A 21,458-nucleotide genomic window follows, 5' to 3' on the forward strand; every position below is an offset into this window, starting at 1 on the left:
GTGTGGGAATAATGATGGTATTTAAGTGCTTACTATGTGCCAAGCACTGCTGTAAGCGCTGGGGTAAATACAAGGTAATCAGGTGGGGCTCACGGTCTTAATCCCCATTTTACAGATGAGGTAACTGAGAGCACAGTGAAGTTAAGTAACTTGCCCAAAGTCACACATCTTTTAAGTATCAGAGCCAGGATTAGAACCCACATCCTTTGACCCCCAAGTCCATGCTCTTTCCACTAAGCCACACTGTTTCCCTACGTAGTACAGTGCTCTGCACACAGTAAGCACTCAGTAAATAATACCATCGATTGATGAATGAATTGACTGATTGCTTGCTAGGAGGTTCAGGGAAATTGTCTCCAACAGTTCAGTAACCTTCCCAACCAAGGGGTCCCAGCCTGGCCAGACCACTGCCTATCAGTTTCTTCCTGAGGATTCTTTCCAGGTAGACCTGTCTTTAAGATCTCTTGGCCACAAAGGCGAACTGACTTATCCAGTGTTTCTACTTGTCTGCGCCCAGGGCCAGTCGACATTTTAGAAGGATAGTGGATGATAAGAGTCAGGGCATGAAAGGGAAAAATAGAGTGGGACAGGAGTGATGTTTGTGTCACTACTCTTCCTTCTCCTAGGGCATCCTTTTCCCCCTGCCTCCACATGAAACAAAAAGTCCTCAGCTTTATCTTCCTAGTCTGTCGCCTTCCCCCTCTCCTCTCCAACTCATCCTCACCACTTCTCCCAAGCTCCCCGAATATGCCTTCCCCTTGACTCTCCCACCTCTTGAGGTTGACCACCTTGAGGTTGTCGTTCCCAATTTCCCCGCCCCCCAAATCCATTAGACTTCAGTCTAAAAAGAAGCAGCCCGGCCTGGTGGAAAGAGCATGGGCATGAGAATCAGATGGCTTGGGTTCTAATCCCAGTCCTGCCACTTGTCTGTTCTATGACCATGGGTGAGTCACATATCTCCTCTGTGTCTCAGTTCCCTCATGAACAGAATAGGGCTTCAATTCCTGTTCTCTCTCCGTAACCCAGAGCAGGTCAGTATCTCTCTCCTTGGCCAGCCTCAGATGTCAGCTGTACCTTGGTGACGTAAAGGGGAGGGATTCCCGGGCCAGTTTAGGAAAGTGTCCAAGGCCAGCTTCTGGCCATATCGCCACGTCCATCTCCTTTCCCTCTGACTCCTTAGAGCTGCTGAGCCCACAGGAGACTTCAGCCTATGTGGGTTTAGGGCTCCGGTGAGAAACTCCCTCCTGGGACGAAACGGTGTTAGGATTCCCCTGACCAAACTGGGCAGTGGGTGGGGGTAGTCTGAGTGGCAAGGGTTCCCTGGGGCCACCTTACATACGCAGAATTCCCTTGGGGTTGTCCAGATCTTTGGGCTTCTGGAGTTGGTGTCCACTAGTCCTCTTAGGCAGGCCGACGCCCTCCCCCGTTCCCCTCTTCTGCTTTTCCCCAACCGAGATGGACCGGCCTTAGCCTGGGAGCCGTGCGTACTCTGCTTTGACTTTTAGGTAGGTCACAAGGGCTGTGTCGTGCTTAGTTGCACCTCACACTGTGCCAGATGGAGACCCGTGTTTAACCCGAGGCGTTGGGTGGTGGTTTTAAAAAACGCCCCAATTTAAGAGCCACATTTGGTTCCCAGAAAAGCCAGGTGCGGTTCCCAAGCTCTGTCATCTTGGGCAAGCCACTGGACTTCTGTGTGCCTCTTTATCTCATCTGCGAACTGGGGATTAAATCTTCTCTCCCTCCTTAGATTGGGTGAGCTCCATGTGAGACAGGGACTTTGTCCAACCTGCTTAGCTTGGAACAGTGCTTAGCATGTAGTAATCACTTAACGTGTACCATAATAATAATTAGAAAGCCGCTGTCCCGTAATTTGATTTTTATTCCTTATAACCGTAAAATTCTTCACAGTACTGTTGTGAAACAATAATAATAATTATGGTATTTGTTAAGTGCTTACTATGTGCCAGGCACTGTACTAAGCACTGGGGTGCATACAAGCAAATTGGGTTGGATACACTCCCTGTCCCCGTAGGGCTACCAGTCTCAATTCCCATTTTACAGATGAGGTAACTGAGGCCCAAAGAAGTGAAGTGACTTGTCCAAGGTCACACTGCAGACAAATGGCAGAACTGGGATTGCAACCCATGACCTTCTGTTTCCCTGGCCCAGGCTCTAGCCCCCACATCATGCTGCTTCTACCATGTGATATGAAAGTTGGACTTAATAATAATAATAATGTTGGTATTTGTTAAGCGCTTACTATGTGCCGAGCACTGTTCTAAGCGCTGGGGTAGACATAGGGGAATCAGGTTTCCCACGTGGGGCTCACAGTCTTAATCCCCATTTTACAGATGAGAGAACTGAGGCCCAGAGAAGTTAAGTGACTTGCCCACAGTCACACAGCCGACAAGTGGCAGAGCTGGGATTCGAACTCATGAGCCCTGACTCCAAAGCCCATGCTCTTTCCACTGAGCCACGCTGCTTCTCCGACTTCTGATTCATTGAGTGATTGGGAAATTGGGGATTAGCTTCCATCTTCTGGGAAACTTGTATCTAATCCCTTACTTCCCAGATGACCCGCTTTCATAAGGGTCGGAGGAGAAAACAGTTTCAGTCTGGGATCCCAGCAATCTCATCCTCTCTCCCACCTGGATAACATGACTTCAGGGGACGAGTTTGGAGGTGATTTATCTCCTCTTTGGGTGGAAGACCATTCCCAGAAGCTGTCTGAAGAATGGATTTTGCAAGCCAGACCAAACCGGGTTTCCCACAGCTCCAACTCCAGGCAGGAGAGCCCGTCTGCTGACTAGAGTTTGGTGCTACAGAGGCCTCTACATACTTCCAGATTTGCATTTTTGTGATTTTGGAAGACCAGGTGTGGGAATCAGGTGACCTAGATTCGGATCCCACCTCTGCCACTGACCTGCCACGTGGCCTCAGTCAAGTTACGTAACCTCTGTGGGCCCCGGGTTTCTTCACCTCTAAAGTTGATTTCTGTATTGATACCCTTATTCATATTGATACCCGTTTCTCTGTACCTCACAGGAGTGTTGTGAGGAGCATTAAAGTGCCATGCAAATTCCAGGTTGAATCGAGAGTCTTTCATTTAGTTGTGTTTATTGAGCACTTACTGTGTGCCGAGCACTGTGCTAAGCGCTTGGGAGAGTACAGTACAACAATAAACAGACACATTCCCTGCCCACGAGTTTTATACAAGACTTTAGAAGGATAGTGGGAAACCTAGATATGAGTGAAAGCTTCTATGGATATTGGAATTTTCATTCCCCGTTAATTACGTCTCACTGCCCACTGTTTGATCCCTAAACTGACTTCTCCAAACGTTTGCTTTTTTGCGGAGGGGGTTATGAAGTGTTTTGGTTTTTTTTTTTTTGTTATTGCTTATTTCTTCCAGGCCCTTGGGATGCTTTTTTGGCACAAGCACAACATTGAGAAATCCTTGGCTGATCTACCCAACTTTACCCCTTTCCCAGATGAGTGGACGGTGGAAGATAAAGTCTTGTTTGAACAGGCCTTTAGCTTCCATGGAAAAACATTTCATAGAATCCAGCAGATGGTAAGTAGCCTGGGTGGAAAAGCCTGGAAACTTTCCTTTCCAATAAGGCTCTTTCCCTCTGAGGTATTTTGATAAGTCTGATACACCTAATTTTTCCATAACACATGCTTTTGGCTTGCGTTTTGGATAGAAATCTGTTAGGGGATGGTTTTTCGCTAACGTACAATCATTCTGGAGAGAATGCAATTATGATGTTGAAAGAACCAGTCGAGCACGTAGATGCAGCTCCATTCAAGGCCCACCAACTCTAAGGTTTATCAGGAACACAGTCCCCGCATTACAGGAAATCGAGTGTATTTGGGGAAAGCAGAGCGTATTTCTGGGATGCTGTTTGGGGGATCTCCAAAAATGGGTGACTCTGTTGATTTTGGATAAATTTGGAAACTCAGAGCAGAGAGCTGGAGATTGCATTATGCTGCCTTGGTTTTCATAGCTGGAAATTCCGAGTCTCTTGTCAGGAAAAAGTAGTTTTTCTGAAAGTGGAATGTAGATTTTAGGATGGGTGCCAAAGGAATTCTGAGGATGCCCTGTGCTACTGCCCTCCATTTTGGTTACCGTCTTCCTCCCAGTGACAGCATTTAGTCATTTGGAACTCTGAGACTCTGCATCAGTCCATCAGTGGTATTTATTGAGCACTTAATGTGGGCAGAGTACTGTACTAAGCACTTGGGAAAGTACAATACAGTTGAGTCGGTAGATGTGATGCCTGCCAACAAGGAGGTGGCAAGGGACGACATTACAATAAATTATAGATGAGGGAAGTAGTGGAGTATAAGGATATTTATGTAACAGCTGTGGGGCCAGCACAAGTGTCGAAGTGCTTAAGGGGTATACGATTGACACAGAGGGGAGGCCTGATTGGGGGGAGGCCTCTAAGAAGACATAATTTTAGAAGGGTTTTGAAGATGGGGAGAGTGGTGGACAGAGAGAGACCAGGAGAGGAAGTTCTAGGTCTGAGGGGTAATGTGGGCAAGGGGTAGTTGGCGGGATAGATGAGATTGAGGAACAGGGAGTAGGTCGGCGTTAGAGGGGCAAAATGGGAAGATTGGGTGGTGGTAGGAGATCAGCAAGGCAAGGAAGGTGAGCAAGAGCTGATTGAATACCGTAAGGCCAACGGTGAGGAGTTTGTGTTGGTGGGAGGGTGACTAATGGAGACTTTGGAAGTATGGGGAAATACGAAATAAACGATTCTTCCAAAGAATGATCCGACCAACAGTGAAGCGTGGGCTGGAGTAGGGAGAGACCAGGAAGTTGATGCAGTTAATCAAGGTGGGAATCTTTACATTTTTAAAATTTTAATATGTCTCTAAATTCAGTTTAAACTATTATTAATTAGCTGAATTAGTCTCTCAGCTGAAAAGGAAAGTTGATAGAGACTTCATGAAACTTAGACAACGAAATCATAAATGCTGGGTTTGTCACCTAACTTTGGTATAAAGCACAGACTTCCTTACTGTCAGAGTTTGAACAGTGTTTGCCCCTCTCTTCTGAATCTGTGAACTGCCTGGAGAAGACATGGGTGAATTGCTTTTGTGTGAGTCCATTAAACAGTTGACCATTTAAATACTTGCGATCATATTATTGGTTCACATTTAGTAAATCTTACACTGGCACCATCTTGGTTTTCATTGCTAGCTTCCTGATAAATCTATAGCAAGCCTAGTGAAATTTTATTATTCCTGGAAGAAAACAAGGACCAAAACCAGCGTGATGGATCGCCATGCTCGCAAACAAAAAAGGGAACGAGAGGAAAGGTATGTCAGTGGCTACAAGGACTAATGTATCAGCAAAGTGTTTTTCCTTTTCCTGGGGATTCCAGCTACTAGGTAGGCAGCAGGGAATGCTTCCAGTTTCTTTTAGGGGGTTACACAGAGTGTGGACTGGGGTGTTTTTCTTCCTTGCAACCAGTTAGTCATGTATAGTGAAGGCTAAAAAGATTGGTGCTACGTTCTCCATGCAGTTTTTTCTATCACTGCCACCTCTGTGATGCCTTCAGACTCCTTTCACTGAGTAAACGCTTCTCCTGCACTTCTTTTCCATTCCTCTCTCCGACGCGGTATTTTTTAGCAACCCAGCGATCCAGAATGGTCAAGTGTGAGTCTGGCACATTTGATTTTGACACTCTGCCCGAAGATCCATCTGAAAACTGTGAAGTGGATGTAGAACTCAATAAGGAACTTCTGCTAGTTTCACAGACTGTTTTTGGTTTTGTTTGGTTGTTTTTTTTGAGGGGCAGCAGGAATGATTTCTTTCATTAAAAATAGTGTTTCCTGATTTAATAACTTCATTAGTCTTGTCTAAATAAAGGGAACAACCTTGAATAGACAAATACTTTTTCAGTGTGTGTGTGTGTTTTTTTTAATGGTAATAGGTGTTCACTATGTGTCAAGCACTGTTGTAAGAACTCGGGTAGATATAACCTAATCAGGCCACACTGGTGCATGTGCTGGAACTCATAAAAGTCTCCTTTTCTTTTCTTGAAGCGATTACAACATTGTCATTTCTAAATCAATTATGTTCATCCATGAGGAATTTCTCTTTGTTATACCTAAACCAATATGACTGTTTCCTGACTAATGATATAATTTAAAAAAAACCAACAACATTCCATTTAAATCGAAGCATCCTTACAGGCAAACGAGTTTAACTGGTTAGAAAATGTTTTTTGGAACCGAAAAATGGGTCAAGATGACTTGAGATTCTGCTCGTTTTTTTTTTTTTTATGGTGAAGTGTCCAGTTTCGAGCACGGGCTTGTGAGTCAGAGGATCTGGGTTCTAATCCCGGCTCCTCCACTGTCTGTTGTGTGTCCTTGGGCAAAGTGACCTAACTTCTCTGTGCCTCAGTTCCCTTGTCTGCACGATGGAGATTCAGTCCCTGTTGTCCTTCCTACTTAGGTGGGACCTGATGATCTTGTACCTACCCCATCACTTAGTACAGTGGTTGGCACATATTAAGCCCTTAGCAAATACCACAGTAGTAATATTATTACCATCATCATTAAGCAGATTTTGTGTCATTTAGCCCAGACATATTAATGGCGATCATGTTTTATATAAGCAGGACAGTTTCTATTTTAGAAGTTAAAAGAAGAAATTACTCCCTACATCAAAATCAAACAGCAGTCATACTGATGTAGTTCTCACATCTGTGGTGTTATGAATCATTGCAAGTTATTTTTTCAGTAATTCGCTTTTGTCTTCCAGTGAGGATGAACTAGAAGAAACCAATGGAAATAACCCTGTTGACATTGAGGTTGATCAAAATAAGGAGAGCAAAAAAGAGGTATTTTTCCCCTTTTTTCCATTTGAAAAACTGGTAGAACTCATCTGTTTCTCAGAGCGAAGACAGTACTGCCCCAGGAAAGTTACTTTGTGCTCTATTAGAAGCAATACAGTATTTCCTTCTCTTTAAAGAACTCAATACTATTTGCTTTTACGAAAGGAGGGGTATGTGTAGAGAAAACTTTAAAAATGGAAAAGGTTACTCAAGGTTCTGTGCTAAGTATTTTATCCACAGATTTTACTTCATTTTATTTGCTGAATCATGTCCTTAGATGACCCTTTTCAAACTGGTCTGTTAAAGGAGCTTTTGGTTGGAATGGAAGTCGAATGCCCTGTAGCAAATTGGAGGCTGTCAGTGATCATCATTGCCAACCTTTAACCTTCAGATTAAAGCTTGCCGTGGTTCTCAAAATGTGAATCGGTGAACTTTTCAGGAACCCATTATCTTTACAGGGTAATGACTGCTTAGCTATCTAACCGATGGGTGCAGAAACTGTTCAGTATTTTAACTGGGGAAACAAGACAGCCTTGCTGGCTTGGGAGCAGTTGGTGGGTAGTGGGAATAGTGAGAAGGGGGTGTGAGTGGATTTCGGTTGTAAATCAGATTACCAGTAAAGGTTTACCTGAATCAGTATTAGAGACACTAATATGTGTAAGGAATAGCTTTGATACCTTCCTGGCCAAAATCGAGGCACCCTCCCCCCTGCCAGCTTTTGAACTTTTCCAAATGACATACCTGAAGTTTTGTTCCAGTGGCACAAAGCTGTTTCTGAGACATTTTTAAGCAATAGAAGCAGTAAATAGTAGTATTTGAGTGCTTTACTTTGTGCATAGCTCTGTACTAAGCATTGGGGCACAATGCACAGGTGGATATTAGATATAAACTCTGCCCTTGGGGGAGAGGGGCTTCACACTTTTAAGAATAAAAGTGGGGAGGAAGGCCTGGAGACAGACAGGGACAAATACCCAAAATAAAAACAAAACCAGTAGGGTTCTGTGACTGGAGGAGCCAAGTATCAGGTTCCTTAGAGGTCAGTCAGTCCACCAATTGAATTTATTGAGCGCTTATTGTATGTAGAGCACTGTTCTAAGCGCTTGGGAGAGAAGAGTATAACAGACATATTCCCTGCCCACAGTGAGCTTACAGTCTAGAGGACGGGTTACAATCTAGAGGATGAGCTCTACAGTCTAGAGATGAGGGCCCAGTTGCAGCCACCATCCTTCCTGGGGTTTTTGTGGCAGCCTCATGCTGAGAGTGCATGCAGGAGTAACTTTTATCCCCAGCCCGGCAGGCTCCGGGGCCCACTGGGAGTAGGTGGGACTTTTCGGTGGTAGGAAGGAAAACAGCAGTTACCACAGATGCTCATTTTGGACTGCCAGAAGTAGCTCATTAGACCCTTCCTCCAGACAAAGACCCTCATATTCAACTTGCATGTCATTCCCTAGTCATCACCTCCCCCCGCCCCCACAATCCATCCCTACTGTCCTGACAATCTGCTCTCCCTCTTCTGGAGACCCTGGGCCTCGTTTGGAGGGGACCAGAAAGCAGAGTCCCAGAATGGAACTCTCGGCTCAATTCTTACCCTTGCAGCCTTGAGGTGCCTGCTGTCCCAGAGGTAAGGCCTGCTTAAAAGCCCAGGGCACCTGGGTTCAGAGCCTGGAATTTCAGTTAGGAATTTATTCATCCAGCTGTGAACCTCTGCCTTGTTCAGTTGTATTCTCCATAAATTCTAAGTAGTCTCCTTGGTCCTTCCTTTCAGACACAGGGGAGGCCGGTAGTGGGAGCTTTTCTCTCTCAATTGGCCTGATTCTGGTTTTTCTGCTGGTCTTCAAACCCCCTCCTGATTCTCACTCCTAACAACAGCAGTTCCAGATGGAATGCGTTGTCCTCAGAATGATCAGGGAGGCTCTCCTCCTGGAGCAGGGGGCATGTGGCAGAAAATTGTGGAAACCATAGGGCTTGCTCCATCTGTCAGTCACAGCACCCCAATTAACTCTGGGGAGACTGGCACCACTAACAGCCTTGGGGGTTGATTTTATATGGCCACTCTGTTTTCTGAGCAAGGCTTTAGATGGCACCCAGGGCAGTAAATATTATCTAATAGTAAGATTATTCCTGGAAGGAAAGTTTACACAGGGGACTAAACACTCATTAGAATTAGTTGTGTATTTTTGTATGGCATTAAGTGGATGGGGGTGGGGGAGAGTGGCTAAAAGGAGAAATTGGATAGTACTGGAAAATTCAGTCTTCAATCTACCTAAAGGGAGCTGTAGTTAATATATTCTGTTTACGGGCACTTTGAACTAGAGAAATATGTTCATGTATTGATAAGAAGATTGAGTTCCTAATGGGAAACATGCTTTTGGTGGTATCCATCTTTTCACACACCTGCCAGAACATGAAACGAAAACTCCTTCAGACTTCAGCAGTAGCTCTTAAAGAGAGATCTTTTTTTTCCAGTTCCTTTATGTTCAACAGCCTTCAGTTTTAAGCATCAGGAGGCTCCTCATTCCAGGAAATTCGGTTGAGTGATAACTCACCCAAATTTCTGCTGGGAATGATTAGGGGTCTTCAAAGGGGCAAATACTAGAACAGAAAGTCTCGGGGTGTACCTGGGCAGGCCACCCACCAAGACAGCTTTCCTTCAAAATGCTGAGACACAACTCAGTGCCCTTTCCCTCCAAACGGCCTCTGCCTTAGGGCCACCTGTGCTCCACAGCCAGTAGTTAGTCTTTCATCCTTCCTGCAGGGCATCCTTGGAGCCAGATTGTAAAGAGCAAAGCCACTTAAACCCTCTCTCCTTTCTCCTTTTTCCGACCTTTTTAATTCAAGCTGTTTATCAGATGTTCCCGTCTTCCAGGTGCCGCCAGCTGAGACTCTTCCTCAAGTCAGAAAGGAGAAACACAGCACCCAAGCGAAAAACAGAGCCAAGAGGAAACCTCCCAAAGGCATGTTCCTGTCTCAGGAGGACGTGGAGGCTGTCTCCGCCAATGCCACCGCCGCAACCACCGTGCTTCGACAGCTGGACCTGGAATTAGTCTCCATCAAACGTCAGGTACTAGCAGACGCAGTTCTGAAATCCTCAGACTGGATCTTTGTGCCCCCAGGACACAGGAATATGTTTGGAGGTGGTGGCAGAGGCCCTTTTTGGCATCCCAGTACTTCATATCTGATCACATTTGTGGTATGCTAGCGTAATAAAGCTGCTTCAAAAGCTGCTTGTCACTGGGTGCCCATTGGACAGATGAGAAAGGTGAACCCCCTGGGCCCCACAGACAGTTCTGGGGAGGCAGTATAATCTTGCAAAGCACCAGGAACTAAGCACTGGGAGACTGGGATCTAACCTGGGCACTGTTACTGCCTAGCTGGGTGACCTAACCTCATTTCTGGGCCTCAGAAATTCCCATGTAAAATGATGGGGGCAGGGGAGGGGGATATAGTAATAATAATAGTAATTCTGGTATCTGTTAAACAATTTCTATGTGCCAAGCACCTTTCTGAGCACTGGGGTAGGTACAAGCTAATCAGGTTGGTTACAGTCCCTGTCCCACATAGGGCTCACAGTCTTAATCTTCATTTTACAGATGAGGTAACTGAGGCACAGAGAAGTGAAGTGGCTTGCCCAAGGTCACCCAGTAGACAAGTGGCGGAGCTGGGATTAGAACCCACTCCTAACCTTTCTCTCTGTCTCTGTCCCCCTCTGTCTCTGTCACCCTTTCTGTTCCCCCTCCCTTTCTGTTCCCCCTCTCTTTCCCTCCCCGCCCCCTGTCTCCCTCCCATCCCTTCACATCTTCCTCTCCACTCTCAGAGAGTTGGGAGGACAGGAGGTCATGCATGCAAAAAGCACTTGGAGTTAGGCAGGGAAAAGCAGGCCACTGGATGAATCGAGATGGGGCTCGGTAATCAGATTCTCTATGGCTGCTGGGAGGGAGAGAAGGGATTCTGGGTCCAAGAGATGGGCCATCCCATCCAGATGGAAGGCTTAGAGGTAATGCTCAGTGACCGAGCTAAGTAACGAGAGGGGTCAGGCCCATTCCTTTTGGTAATCACCACAGACCCCTGTGGCTGCTTTGGAGTGGTGAAGCGACCAGTAGATGTATTTATAAGTTGAGTATGGCAGGAAGTTGAGCAACCATGTATATTCAGTGTCTATTCTGGATTTTCCCCTGGTTTTTGTTAAGCTTTGTCAGGGGCCATCTTGTGAAATGTTCGGCCAGCCTCTGTAAGATTGCTCAGAAAATGCTGGCGTTGCAGATGGAACCTCCCAGCAACATAATGAAATAGAAGAGCATCTGATTTGGGACCTGTCCCTGAGTATTTTGAACCTCAGAAAACCACAGGGTTATTGGGTTTGGGCAGAGAAACTGTTCTGAGATCCCTGGAACTCCTCCTTTCTGGAGCCTGTGGTCAGGTAGATGGGAGCAGCAGCTTCTGGTAAGGGTAGTAGCTAGAGAAGCAGCATGGCTTAGTGGAAAGAGCCCAGGCTTGGGAGTCAGAGGTCATGAGTTCTAATCCCGGCTCCGCCGCTTGTCAGCTGTGACCTTGGGCAAGTCACTTAACTTCTCTGTGCCTCAATGACCTCATCTGTAAAATGGGGATGAAGACTGAGCCCTATGTGGGACAACCTGATTACCTTGTATCTCTCCCAGCGCTTAGAACAGTGCTTGGCACATAGTAAGCGCTTAACAAATACCAACATCATTATTATTATTATTAGGGCACCATGGTACTTGTGTGGTTAGCGTTTTGGCCTGGCCCACAGGTTCTGACCGTATGAAGCCATCATCATACTAGATCTGGTCAGGTTTCATAACCTCTACTTCCCTAGTTAGTTGCCCCTCATAATCTCAGTAGCCTACAAGCAGCAGTTCACACAGGCGGGAAACGTGTCTACCAACTCTCTTGTGTTGTACTCTCCCAAATGCGTAGTACAGTGCTGTGCACACAGTAGTGCTCAGTAAATACCAGTTAAGGGGATGCTTATGTAAGTAATGCTCCGACAGTCAGGCAGAGCTGTTGTAACCAGTGAATGTCTTTGGGCAACAATGGATTGGGGTTGTGGAGCTCTGGGCCCTTTTTCCTCTGCCCTCTCTCTGGTCTGAGGAAATCCTTTCCAGGGACATTCTCATATCGTGTCTGTGAACGGCACACCTTGTTTGTTCTGCTAGGGAGGCAGTTTGCACCCCAACAGAGTTTGTCTTTCAACAAGAGAGGCCAGGGATTCTGTTAGAATCAAAATAACTTGACAGAATTACGTTTTAGTACAAAAGTTCTGCCTCTGCCGTTGACACGTTTCTTTTAAAAGCAAGGATGTGTTTTTTTGTTTCTCCTCTCCCTTTCAGATTCAGAATATCAAACAGACGAACAGTGCTCTCAAAGAAAAGCTAGAAGGTGGAATAGAGCAATATCGACTTCCAGAGGTAGGATTGGGTGGACGTGAATGTTATCAGAGACAATTCAAGAGGACGTGCTTGCCAAGTTTGCTTTAGATTTAAATCTCAGTCATGTAATCATTTCCCTGCTTCCACTGGCAGTCCAGGAGATAGTTGAGGGAAAGAGCTGTGGGGATAAGGCAGTGTTTCTTTTCTTAATCCCAAACTTGAGAACAGAATGTGGGGGGTTGAAAAATGCAAAATGTCTCCATGCTGAAAATTAGGCGGGGAGGGTGTTGATTTTATTTTGAAATCACTTTCATAAGAAAGGCAACCGTAGGGCAAATGTTAATACTGTTGTTCTGATAACATTTAGGTTGTTCAAAAATTTAATGCTCGTTGGACCACAGAGGAGCAGCTTCTTGCTGTACAAGGTATGGAGAGAGCTCTGTTCCCATTTTACTAGGTTAGCAAAAAAACGCAATTGTACAGGAAAAGGGGACTTATTACCTTTAGCTGCTAATGGAAGCTCTCCTGGCTTCAGTGAGAGTCACAAAAGAAACCGCTGCCTTTCGCAGACATTGTTTTCCTCTCACGGGTCTTGCTGTAAGCGTTATTGTTTGTTGCCTCTGGGGGATTTGAACCTTTGCAGTTTCTCATTTATTTTGGCTCTTTATAAATGCACCTGACCACCTCAATCTTTGTCTGCGTGAACATGGTGATGTATTTGTTGGGCCGTTGATCTCTGAAGAGGCAGCAGGGCCAAGCCTCAGAGAGAGGGAAGGGCCTACATTCTGATTGGACCATCCCTATGTGCTCCCTCAAAAGGGAAGGGTAGCGTGAAGATAAGGATCCTGACACAAGAATCCTTCCTGTTTATAGAGTACAAACCCGGGGCTATTAGAGTCCTTCTGAAGGAATGTGAAACCGTAGAGGGAATCAGCCTCGCTAATTTGACTTGTTCCCATAACACTTTCGGTTGTTTGGTACTAGCTGAATCTTCCACCTTTGCATTTTTACATTGGACGTACGTTTGAGGAAGAGCCCAATTTTGCAAATTTAATCACAGCATCGTATCATTTGGGTTTATATGTTTTGATATAGCTGTACGTGTCTTTTTTTTTTAATTATTAGCAATCAGGAAATATGGCCGCGATTTTCAGGCGATTTCTGATGTGATTGGAAACAAATCAGTGGTACAAGTGAAAAACTTTTTTGTAAATTATCGGCGCCGCTTCAATATAGATGAAGTTTTACAAGAGTGGGAGGCTGAGCATGGCAAAGAGGAGACCAACGGAACTAGTAATCAGAAGCCGGTTAAGTCCCCCGAAAATTCCATTAAGATGTCTGAAGAAGAAGACGAGGTGAGTCTGCCCCTTGAAACCTGAAACCCTTCAGCTGGAACCCCCTGGAGATGTTCAGATGATTTCCAAACGGTTTTAGCTATTTCAGCAGAGAGACTCAGGATTTGACTTTTCTATGCCCTAGGGTATAATGTTAACAGCGTTGTCGGTCCAGACAAGAGAAAGTAGCCAAAACCTTTCTATGGGCTGTGCTGTTTTTCAGTGGTTGCACAACAGGTGTTTTGATTTCTCCCAAACCCCCGTGGACAAATGACAGCGTTGTGAACAAAATCAACTGAATGATTTGTTTTCCTGCTGGTGATATTGTCCCCGTCTTTATCATTGTTCCAAGAATGAACGGTTACCCGGAGCCAGGCGAGGCAGGATGCCATGCTTAGAGAATGGCAGAGCTGGAATGGACCTTGAGAGGTCATCTAATACTAAATAGTTGTGGAATTCGTTAAACGCTGGTGTACAATCCAGATACATCAAGTCCAACACAGTCTCTATCCCAAATGAGATTCACCATCTAAGTAGGAGGAGGGCAGATACTGAATCCCCATTGTAAAGATGGGGAAGCTGAGGCACGGGGAAGTTAAGTGACTTGCCCACAACCACATGGCAGGCAAAGTGGGAGAGCCTGGATTAGATCCTATATTGTCTTATTCCCAGGCCTGTGCTTTTTCCACTAGCCCACACTGCTTCAGTCACCTGCTTTCAGGTGACTGAGTGAATGACTAAACTGTCTAGGTCAGGTGGACAGATGGTCTCTTCCTTTACCCCTTCCTTGAAGTTGTCCTTCATTTTTGAGGCAATAACTAACAGAGGTATGAATATCCCAGCTTTTAAGAATGTGGTAATGCCTTTCCCCTCACCCCACTTCCCTCCACCCCCCAACTTTGGGCTTGTAATTTCCCCTGGCTACAGATCTGTCAGCCAGAAGCTGGCTGTTACCTTTCCTCCTGCTGCTTTGCTGACATTGCCATTTGTACTACGGGCCTGGAAGTTAGAGGTCATGGGTTCTATCTTCCTCCACATCAAACAAAACTCCTCACCATTGGCTTCAAAGCACTCAATCACTTTGCCCCCTCCTACCTCACCTCACTACTCTCCTACTACAACCCAGTTCTCTCCTCTAATGCTAACCTTCTCACTGTGCCTCCATCTCATCCGTCTTGCCGCCGAGCCCTCATCCACGTCCTGCCTCTGACCTGGAACACTCTCCCTCCTAAATCCGGCTCTCCCCACCTTCAAAGCCTTATTTGAAGGCACAACTCCTCCAGGAGGCCTTCGCTGACAAATACCTCCATTCTTCTTCTCCCATTCTGTTCTGCGTCCCCCTGACTTGCTACCTTTGTTCTCCCCTCAGCTCCCAGCCCCACAGCTCTTATGTACAAATTTATAATTTATTAATGTGTCTCCCCCCCTCTAAACTGTATGCTCGTTGTGGGCAGGGATTGTGTCTGTTTATTATTGCATTATACTGTCTCAAGCATTTAGTACAATGCTCTCTACACACTAAGCACTCAATAAATATTAATAATAGAATTAATAATCCTGGCTCTGGCACTTGTCTGCTGTGTAAACTTGGGCAAGTCACTTCACATCTCTGTGCCTCAGGTCTCTCATCTATAAAATGGGGATGGAAACTGGGAGCCTCATGTGGGACAGGGACTGCGTCCAACCCGATTTGCGTATATTCACCTCATGCTTAGAGGAGTGCCTGGAACATAGTAAGCACTTAATACCATCATTATTATTATCAAACCAACTTTCTAAGGCCTTGCAACAAAGAATAAGTCCAATTAAGCATTTTTCTCTGGCTGTCCTCCCAGTTTTCCAGAGTTAACGAGAGCAATACAAATCAGTACCAGCAAGTTAATGGAGACCTTCGATCCTCCTGACTCAGTGGGCTAGGAGATGGACCTACAGTCAGGGGAAGGGGACCGGGTGCCTTTGGCTGAGCCTTGTTTAACTGGGGTCTCCAACCCCTAGCTCCGAGTGGCCATCCGAGTTCCCCACTGCCCTTGCAGGACTTAGTGAGACCACTTTCCAGCACTAGCTAAGGCTTATGGGTGGGAGAATACCAGAACCCACACACGTGCAAATGGGTCATTTCATCCCTCTCTCTTCTAACGTGTGCTCTCTCTCTCTCTCTTTGTCTTTCTCTCCTTGTCTTTCTCAGTCTTTGTCTTTTTCTTTTTCTCTCTCCCTCTGTCTCTCTGTCTGATATGCTGTGTGCCAGGGACTGCACTAAGCACTGGGGTAGACACAAGCTAGTCAGGTGGGACACAGTCCAAATTCTACATGGGACCCCCAGTCTTAATCCTCATTTTACAGATGAGTTAACTGAAGCTAAGAAAAGTGAAGTGACCTGCCCAAGTTCACACAGCAGACATGTGGCAGCGCCGGGTTTAGAACCCAGGTCCTCTGACTCCCAGGCCCGTGGACTTTCCACTAGGCCGTGCTGCTCTCTCGCTGTCCTTTCCCCCTTCCCCCCTCCCCTCTCTCTCACATACCCAGCACCCTTCTGGAGAGTTCTGTAAATGCCTTAGCCAAGGTTGACGCGTTAGAAGAAGATCTGTTTGTAGAAACCCTTCTCTGGCCGCTTGCCCTTTGTTTCAAACACACTGCTGCTCCCAAGGAAGAAGAGCCATCCTGCCTAGGATTATAATGGCCAAATGCAAACACATTTCTCAAACATAATGGTTCGTCTCTGTGCGCATTGTTCCGAAGTGGATGATATGTCATTGGCCCCTTCTGCCGGGGACGAGATCCCAGCAGTCACCCAGAGCCCATTATTCCGCCAAGCGCCGTAGAAGAAAGCATACCCGTGCCGAATTGGAGCTCTGGGCCCGCTGTTGATGAGGTCTGGTGGTGTGCCAGGACAATAGAGGGATCCGAGAGGGAAAGTGAACAGAAATGCCAAGGCATTACACTTTCCTGGTAAATTTTAGGAGTTGTTCCTCCTCTTTCCTTATTTTCCTTAAAACCCTCTCTCAGTCAATTTCGGTTTCCCCCAGCCCTTCGCAACTGTGCTTTCCTTTTGCTGCTCTCTGTGCGTTAGAGCTTGCAGAAGCAAATCAATCAGGACGTTTCGGCTGGCTCTCCGCTTCAGCCGAGAGCCCAAGGGTAACTTGTTAGAATGCTAGTGGTTCTCTAGCTTGTGCCTGTTCATTTCGCTTTTCCACTCAGGCGACACGCAGAGGCAAGGAGTGGGAGTGCTGAGAAAGTGCGAGTTTATCCCTCCTTCCCTGGCTGAACCAGGCAGCAGCAGACTTCCTTCCCTTGGAGATGGTGGGGTCGTGGCCAGAGTGGGGAGGAGACCAGATTGCCATAAATTGTAGTACAGAACAGTATCAACCACTCAACACAGTCCCGCTATAATCAGACCCGGGGTGTCCAAAGGGGAGATTCTCGGATATCCCATTTGCCTAGGGGTTCGTGGCATTGGCACGTCTGGGAATTCTAATCCCTTTTTCTGAAGCTGCGGCACCTTGAGGGAGAAAATGAGAAATTGAAGGTGAATCTAGCTTTGAGCTCCCTGGCCTGTCTAGGGAAAAAGAGTTCTAGAGAAAATTCCAGACCTCTCACGTGAAACAGCGCCAAGGGGTTTTCACTCTCTGATTCCACTCAGTATTTATTGAGCGCTTGCTATGTGCAGAGCATTGTGCTAAGCACCTGGGAGAGTACAAAACAACAGAATTCACTGACACGTTCCCTGCCCATAACAAGCTTACAGTCTAGAGGGAAAGACAGTAATAGGAATAAATATTTTCTAATATTTCATTTAAAGATATTATTATTAATCATATTTATTGGGCGCTTAGTGTGTGCAAAGCACTGTACTCTTATGTACCTAAGTGCTGTGGGGATGGGGGTAGGGAAGAGTATCAGGTGTCCAAAGGTCACAGATTGAGGCGCACAGATGATGCACAAGGGAGAGCAAGCGGGTTTGCCATTGCTATTGCTCATGGTCTCGATCCCCATTTTACAAATGAGGTAACTGAGGCACAGAGAAGTTTAGTGACTTGCCCAAGGTCACCCAACAGACATGTGGCAGAGCCGGATTAGAACCCTCATCCTCTGGTTCCCAGAACCGTTCTCTTTCCGCTAGACCACGCTGCCCTAAGCAGCCAGGGAGGACCTCGCATCCCCTCATAGCCACACAGCCCTCGCCTTCGGCCAGACTGGTTTAGTCCGCGAAACTCGGCTTGCTTTCTCTGGAGCCCAAGTTTAAACAGAGTCAGTGGTCATTCCCCTTGTGCGTTAATACTCTTATGTCTTCTTCTCCCTCCCTAGGCTACGTCTGTCCTTGATGTTAGATACGCATCTGCTTCATGAGAAACTCGGGTAGCCTAGAACAATTTGTGTTGACTACTGTGTTCTCCGGGATATCAGGTATCACCAAACCTCAGACAGCCATCTGCATCATTATCTACGTGGACAACAGCTATTACCAAAAAAAGAAAAGGAAAAAAAAAAAAGGCAAACACTTCCGGTCCTGCTCCATCTGCCTTAATTCTTTGCTCATTCCTCCACTCTTGCAAAGTTCCCAAGTCACTCTCCATCTCATCAGAAGCCGCCAAGGGATCACCCTTCCGGGATGGTTTTTTGGTTTGTTTTTTATTTTTCGACCTGCCTGCAGGACATGGAGCACCTCGGGATGCCCCTGGCCGCTCGGGCAGAGACCTCTCCCTCTCGGTCGGCTCAGGGGACTTTAGTTTACCCGTGTCTCACTGCATGGCTTGTGATCTCTACTTTGTAATGTAATTACTGCAGGTCTAGGGTCCCCTCCACCCCGCCCTGGGAGCGAGCTTCCTAGTTGAGGGAAGAGGCTCGTATTCCTTCGAAGTGACCGCCCACCTGATGTCACACTTGCTTCGAACCCCAACGCCCCCTGGCCGCCGTGTCAGTTACCGAGGGGGGCTGCCAGAGTCACTCAGAGCGATTTCCCACCTTTCCAAGCTTTGGGAAACGGTCAACCGCAGAGCTAGCGGCTGCGTTTCCTCGCCACACTCACAGATCGGGTCTTGCTAGATGGAGCACTAACTAACTCATGGTTTGAGCCATCGGGCCCGGGATGTTTTAGCCTCCAAGGAAATATAGAGCCGGAAGCTTCCGTCGAGGGAAACCTGGCCTCCGTCACCTGGGGTTCCTGGGGTGAGGGCCGTCCACTCTTTTCTGTGCCCTCGGGATGGCATCCAAATGACGCTATCTGGTGCTTCTTTCTACATTTGGAATTTGTGCCTTTTGCATTTGGCAACCACACTATCGCCTTTATGTTCCGGTGTCATCTTTCCCCCATAAAACGTTTTCCTGCCAAAGATAATATCACTGGTAATACTGCTTCCCACAGGTCATGAAAGAGTGCAAATTTAAAATGTAGACTTAATTCATGGAGGAGTGCGAGGCTGGCCGAGGAGGCTTTTGTGGCAGCCATATGTGATTCTGAACTCTTTTCTCCTCTGCATAGCCGTATCCTTTTACACTCCCCTCCACCCCCGTGTCATCTTCACCCACCCCTCCCGCTCGGCCACATAATCACTGGCAAACCCCCTCCCATTCCCTTTTTTAACAATAGTACAGAACAGAGAAAAAATCCATTTCTTGGACTCCTAAATTAACATTTAAAAAAATGTTGTATGGTAATGCCTTTTTGTTGGACTGGCTCTAAAATCAGTGGTAGAGGCTCTAGGCCTCGATGAATCAGTCTTGCAGCAAGCCTTGGGAATTCAGAGCCACCGGAGAAGCTTCCTGGCGAGATCCTGCCACCGGCTCCCGCTCTCCCGCGTTACACCCGGACTGGATTTTACCTATGTAAAAACAGCTCTCTCTGCAGCATCAATTTTGATTTCAAGTTTCTACCTTCAGTACCAAAAACACAGTTTCAGATGCTTTAAGGCCCATCGGTTGTTTTTTTTTTAAGAATTTGAAATATGCAATTCATCATGGATGTGTGTTTTGAGGCCCTCTGTGCACCTTTGCTTGAAAACGATCAGCTCTTTGCCCAGGAAGAGAAGAGGGACTGTCGGCCACCAGTCCTCGTTCGGAACTGATGTGGTGGGTTTCACCAGCTTTCTGGGAAGAAGTTGCGCTTCCAGGGGCTGGGAAGGCAAGTGAGACAGACAGGATCCGCCTCTCTCCATTTATCAGGGTTTCGGTGCCAAGGTGAGAAGTTTCTGCTACCTTGGCAGCACCACCACGACAGCTAACCGCCGAAGAATCAGGTGGTTACCTGGGAATGTGAGGGGAGACTGATGCCGGCGCTAGTATCTACCATCCCCAGCACTTGGCCTGAGGCGGGAGACTAAAGCCCCAACACGAGCTTCGGGCCTCCCATGCCGCCCCTCTCCCACCCCACTCCACTGCACCCCAAATAATTTCAGCAAAGCAAGTCGGCAGCTCTTACTGCACCAACAACCTGGCTCTGCCTCTGCCTAAATTCCTCTTCTCGATTCCAGGCCCCGGGCTTGCTGAGAAGCGGCCCCTTCCAGCCATGCTGGAAAGCCTGGGGCTACTGCTGGATTCAGAGAGGCCAACAGACCGGTCGTGGCAGGGACCTGACAGTAGCTAGGACTCCGCTTTCCCCTCAGCAGCAGCCCAACTGTAAGCGGTCTCCGATCCCGCACGGCCACCGAGCTAGTAAACTTCTGATCAGAGTGGTTGCCTTCCAGCTTCATCCCTGAGGGAAGAATGGCATATAGTTTCATCGGAGAGGGAGGAAAGAAAAACAATATGGCCGTCGTCTCTGCACGACCGCTCCCGTCGAAGCTCGTGCGTGAGATAGCACTGTATTTTTACCTTTGTTTTCAGTACTCTTCACAATGACGTTTTAAATGCAAGCAGCCATTTAGCTTTGAAAGTTGAATGGTTCGGTCTTATTTCTGTGAAGACCCTTTTTAACGGATCAAGAGTTTGATACATCAACTGGTGGCATTCAGATGTGTGAGGGTCCATGGTAACTGCAGAAGATGATGTAGTGTTCACTTACATTTTGTTTTCTTAAAAAAAATTATCAATGTGAATGTCATAATTATATATATTTTTGTGGAAAAATGGGAAATTTATTTCTCCTGAGTAAGTTATTGTGCAAAATATGGTATCATTAAAGCAAATGATAGTTTAACTTTTAGTTTAGAAATCTTAAAAGATATAAAGTGTATTACATATACATAAATGAATGACATTTGTTTTATTTAATTTTTATGTAGTCATGTAAAGTGCTAGGTAGACTTTTTTTTTCCACTTCCCCATTAAAAACACCCTTGTTACTTGAATATTTTGTTAACTGGTCTGAAACACAGTGATCCATCTTGTAATTTATCTAACCAAGGAAATACACCGCCTCAGCTGTGCTCATTAGCACAGCCCATGCTACGTTTCCAGGAACCGTACTGGTGTTCTGCTGCCGTCCCAGCACAGGAAGGGAACCCGTTCCTCAGTGGAGTTTCAGAGTTTGCAGCCAGGAAGCCCCCTTGCTGATCACAGAAGCATCTAATCGAAGAAAAGCAGGAGTGACTCTCACCCTGGTGTCCTACCTGATTGTTTTTGCTTCCTTTGTATCCAGAAGGTTACCTCCACATGTCACCCCCACCACCCCCATCCCCAATTCCCTTATTCCAATATGCTCGTTGTCACTTTAAATTTTAAATGTGCCCTTTGGTCTCGAGTCTTTCTAAAACCCGACACCCCCTTGGGCAGCTGCCCACCAGATTGGAGCCGAGCGGCCCGTCGCACTAGCCGGTTGCGGGACCCGAGCTGGGGCCTCCGGCGATGGAATCGGGAGCCCTCCCCCCCCCCCCCCCCCCCCCGCCCGACCCCTTCGAGGGTTGGCGGAAGCCCGGCCCGCTCAGAAATAGGCACGGAAGAGGTAGCACGAACAG

The 21,458-nt window shown here is 46.7% G+C and overlaps 1 protein-coding gene across 1 annotated transcript in view; it reads left to right on the forward strand.

Annotated features, from left to right (window-relative positions):
- The window catches only part of RCOR1 (REST corepressor 1), a 121,471-nt gene extending 100,619 nt beyond the window's left edge, over positions 1-20,852 (forward strand). The window contains exons 5-12 of the mRNA XM_029061494.2: positions 3,413-3,574; positions 5,210-5,328; positions 6,779-6,857; positions 9,718-9,912; positions 12,200-12,277; positions 12,606-12,663; positions 13,364-13,593; positions 17,875-20,852. Of these exons, the coding sequence (XP_028917327.1) occupies positions 3,413-3,574; positions 5,210-5,328; positions 6,779-6,857; positions 9,718-9,912; positions 12,200-12,277; positions 12,606-12,663; positions 13,364-13,593; positions 17,875-17,916 (963 nt within the window). The 3' untranslated portion in view covers positions 17,917-20,852. The remainder of the gene's footprint in view (positions 1-3,412; positions 3,575-5,209; positions 5,329-6,778; positions 6,858-9,717; positions 9,913-12,199; positions 12,278-12,605; positions 12,664-13,363; positions 13,594-17,874) is intronic.
- The last annotated feature ends 606 nt before the right edge of the window (positions 20,853-21,458 follow it).

Source organism: Ornithorhynchus anatinus, chromosome 1 (assembly GCF_004115215.2).
Source record: "Ornithorhynchus anatinus isolate Pmale09 chromosome 1, mOrnAna1.pri.v4, whole genome shotgun sequence".
NCBI lineage: Eukaryota > Metazoa > Chordata > Mammalia > Monotremata > Ornithorhynchidae > Ornithorhynchus > Ornithorhynchus anatinus.